Source organism: Carex rostrata, chromosome 16 (genome assembly GCF_964058835.1).
Source record: "Carex rostrata chromosome 16, lpCarRost1.2, whole genome shotgun sequence".
In the NCBI taxonomy this organism is placed as follows: domain Eukaryota; kingdom Viridiplantae; phylum Streptophyta; class Magnoliopsida; order Poales; family Cyperaceae; genus Carex; species Carex rostrata.
The window spans coordinates 8,544,605-8,549,025 of NC_135933.1; the positions used below are offsets into that span (position 1 = coordinate 8,544,605).

The following is a 4,421-nucleotide window of genomic DNA, read 5'->3' on the forward strand; positions in this document are numbered from 1 at the left end:
TTTTTTTAAAAGTTTACATGGTATACTACAAATTTTCCCTTTTTTATTTGAAGAAAAGGCTAGGTGCCCCATTTCATTACTGAAACGTTAAATACATCCAGCATAAAAATGAAGATAAAAAACAAATAAAAAATGGTATTAGAATGCCCTTAGTTGTCTCAGGTACACACCTGCATCTCAACTAACTACTGAACAAATCAAAGTTGTATACCAATTCAATGGTTATCTTGTATATGCGGTAGTGAAGTTTCAGCTTTTGATCTTGCATCATAGGCAGTGGTAAATGGTAATCAACATTAAATCCTATTTAGCATATAAGAACTGGTAATCAACTGGTACCAACCCACAACCCTGTTCAAAAAGCATATAGCTTTATTTGCATTTACCAGAAAGGAATGTAAACAAAATTAAATGACAGAAAGCAGGTTTTTCATCAACTCCAAGACACATAAATTGATCACAGAAAGGGGAAGTGGCTTTTGTTTAGTTATCATAAATAATTGAACCTCGAAATTTTACAAAGGTCAAGAAGACAAGTAGATAACAGAAAATGTGTAAGCTCTTTTCAATATTTACCTCTGTTTATTCTCATTTCCTTTCAGTAAATTATCATCTACAGTAAAAACTATATTACTTGAAAAAACAATATGAACTCGTACCATCCCCCCTAAATATACATCCAAATAACTGAAATAGGGAAAAGAAAAATGTAAAAGACACCACATACAAAGTTATTAACATATCAAGGGGTAAAAGAAAATAAAAGGATGACTGCTAGTGCAAATTTGCAACGTCATCCTTCCTTTTTACACTATAGGTATCCCAATTCAGGAGAAGTTGTGAACACAGGTTTCTCCTTAGCTGCCGCAGCGACAGCAGTGCTCTTTCGCCGAGGCTTAGCCTCGGCAAGCATGGTGATGACATCACGCATGGATGGCCGATCTTTGGGCGATTTAGCAGTGCAAAGAACCGCAATTCGAAGCACAAGAAGCATCTCCTCTTTGACATGCTCACACCGGCCTCCAGCAGCTGGGTCGAGCAATTCCTCCACGCATAGGTTGGAACGCAGCCTTTCACGTACCCAACCAACTATGTCTTGACACTCACCAAACTCGGGCTCGATCGGTCTCTTGCCTGTTAGGAGCTCCATTAAAACTACGCCAAAGCTGTATATGTCGCTTTTTTGATCCACTTTTAGTGTGTACCCATATTCTGTTAAATTTAGAAAGAAAAAAAAAATACAAACATAGTTAGATCTTTTATCTTTGGACAACTAATGAAGTTGAAATCAGAAAATATAATCGTCATATTAACAACAAACCTGGAGCAATGTAACCATAAGACCCGGCAACCATCGAAACTGTCTCATTTTTATGCACCATCAACCTTGCCAGTCCAAAATCAGCGATCCTGGCCTCGAGATTCGTGTCGAGTAGAACGTTACTCGACTTGATGTCTCGGTGAATTACTAGAGGACGGCAGTCGTGATGAAGGTAAGCAAGGCCTGCTGCAACTCCTACTGCCACATTGTACCGCGTAGCCCAATCGATCAACAATTTTCCCTTCATTTTCCCATGTAGTGCCTCCCAAAGGCTCCCATTCGGCATATATTCATATAGTATCATGGTGTCGGTCTCGTTGCTTAGATAACCGAGGATACGTACCACATTTCGGTGTCTGAGCCGGCCAAGTAAGCTGACCTTTGATTAATAGAAAACATAAAAAAAAAAAATTAGGTGGATTTGAATAATTATATATTGAAAAATGCAGTACACAATAAGCAAGCAATATGTTGTGAAACCAGCAATTTCTGATATGTACCAGACTGTCATGTACCACCAGTGGCAATCTAATGTGTACCAGCGATATATATTTTTTATTATTTTTTTGTGAAGTACATACAAGTATACAACATACATGCAATTGGGAAAGGTACATTACTAGGCAGTATATGAATCCTTGAGGTGGAACCTTGTTATTATTTATTTTTTCTTACACTAACTAAAATTTTGATTTAAAAGAACAAAAATTACCTCTCTGGCAAGCTCTCCACCCTGCACACCACCAGCTTCACCGGCTTCTGGGCACCCAGCACGCCACAACTTCTTCACAGCCACCACAGCATGGTGCTTCGGCATCTCGGCCTTGTAAACAATGCCGGTTCCACCCATACCAATCACATTTCCTTCCTTGACACATGAAAGCACATCTACACTTGCAAAAGTTAATCTCTGAAAAGCTGTTAGCCGCCACGGCCACTCACCTCCCTCCTCGAACCCATCATCGCAACACGTGCCCCTTTCATGCCACCTTATATAAAGTTTTCTCCCAATTACCAAAGTCAAAAATGCCACAAGTGCAACTGATAAACCAATGGCCCACCCGGCTGCTATATGTCTCATGTGGGCCCCTTTGAACCCTGAACGAGATTCTAGCATACCAGCAGCACCAGAGCATGGTGGAAGAACACCGCCACATAAGCCGGGGTTTCCGGCAAGGTCATCTGGATTTATGGTACGCAATAGCCCGGTTGATGGTACTGGGCCTGAGAGATTGTTGTATGCTAAATTCAACATTTCTAAGGCCGGTGAGCTACCAAAATTGCTCGGAATCGAGCCGGTTAAGAAATTGTTTGAAAGGTCTAGAATTGATAGAGTAGGCATCATGGCAATTGAGGTTGGGATGGAACCCGTAAAATGGTTGTTTCTCAGGCTAAGAGAAACAAGCCTTGCGCAAGACGCAAGACTCGAGGGAATAGTATCTTCCAACCGGTTGTTCGATAAATCCAATGCCGAGAGAGACGGGCAATCTTGTAACTCACCAGGGACACCTCCAGTTAACTCATTATCAGCTGCCATGAAGGTTTGGAGACTTGGTATTGATAGTATAGTTGAGGGAAGTGTTGATTGAAGTTGATTGTGTGAGAAATCGATGAATGAAAGAGATGTCGACAAAGAGAGGTCGTCTGGTATCTCACCGGTTAACTCATTCCCCGCAAGTTCAAGTCGTTGTAGTCTTGGTAGTTTACCAAACCCACCAGGCACCGTACCATTTAATCGGTTGTTGTGCATCCGTACACGTACCAGGGACATGCATGTGGTCAGGTTAGCCGGTATTGGTCCAGTAAATGCATTGCTAAAAAGAATCAACTTTGTGAGATTGCCTCCGTTGCATAGCCCCGGTGGGATTTCTCCCGACAGGGCATTGGTCGATACATCGAGCCATTGTAATGGAGAGTTTTGACCAAGACCGGCTGGTAATGGGCCGGTTAGTGAGTTGTTCCATAATTCTAGTATCTCAAGTCGCGATAAATCACCGATACCATTCGGTACTGGCCCCTTGAGCCGGTTGCACATGAGGTTCAATAGCTGGAGATTGCTCAGTAATGCTATCTCCGGTGGAATAGCACCGGTTATCATGTTATCTGATAAATCAAGCATTATAAGTGAGGAAAGCTTACCGATTTCCTTTGGTATCTCTCCATCAAAGCTGTTCTTATACAAATACATTGTGTTTAAGAACTTTAAATTCCCTATTTCAGGTGGTATCGGGCCGTTGAGATTTCCAATGGCCATGTCGAGGTATTGGAGTTTGGTCAAGTTGCCGATATCTGCCGGTATGGGCCCCTCGAATTCATTGTACCCGATTATTAGTTGCTCCAAAGAAGACATCTCAAACAATTCCTTCGGTAGTGTACCAGTCAGGTTGTTTCCTGAGAGACCTAAAAACTTGAGCTTTTGCAAGTGCCGGTACGATGCCGGGATAGAACCGGTGAAGAAACCCCCACGGAAATCGAGGCTTTCTAGCGCAATTGCACTGCCGATGTCAGCTGGAAGTGGGCCCTCAAAATTATTCCCTGATGCATTGAGGGATGTCAGTAGGAGACACGATCCAAACCCAACCGGAAACCGGCCAGCAAAACTGTTGTCGCTTACATCAAGGGTTAAAAGTGAAGTAAGGCCGGTGAGAGAGGCCGGGAGAGGGTCGGAGAAGGCATTGCTACCGATATTAAGAGATGAAAGATTGGATAGTTGAAGGATATCATCCGGTATCACGCCACTTAGGTTGAAATTCGATAAATTGAGGCCGATGACTGTGCCTTTAATGTCACACTCAACACCTGTCCAGTTGCAATGCGGCTTGCCTGGATTAGATTTCCAGTCACTTAGCGCACCAAGCGGATCAAGGAGAGATGATTTTATGGCGAGTAATGCTGCGGCCTCATCTGGGGCTGTTGCGGCATTGGCCTGTAAGGTATGGGGGTGCAATGAGTAGAGAGAAAGAAAGAACAAGAAGAAGATTGGCATTTTGGTAACCATTTTTGGGTTGTATTGTATTGCTGCTGCTTCTTGGTGCTCTTCTTCTCCTCTGTTTTGGTGCTTGAGTTAGATTTTTCGGCGCATTGTTTTTTGTTTAAGCCA

General features: G+C 42.7%; 1 protein-coding gene across 1 annotated transcript; it reads right to left on the reverse strand.

Moving 5' to 3' along the window:
• Nucleotides 1-555: 555 nt before the first annotated feature.
• On the reverse strand, nt 556-4,421 carry LOC144567502 (uncharacterized). The gene is made up of 3 exons (XM_078317646.1): nt 2,034-4,421; nt 1,322-1,700; nt 556-1,212 (listed from the first exon to the last, which is right to left on the reverse strand). Exons 1-3 carry the CDS (start codon nt 4,317-4,319, stop codon nt 812-814), a joined length of 3,066 nt encoding a protein of 1,021 aa, XP_078173772.1. The 5' UTR covers nt 4,320-4,421; the 3' UTR covers nt 556-811.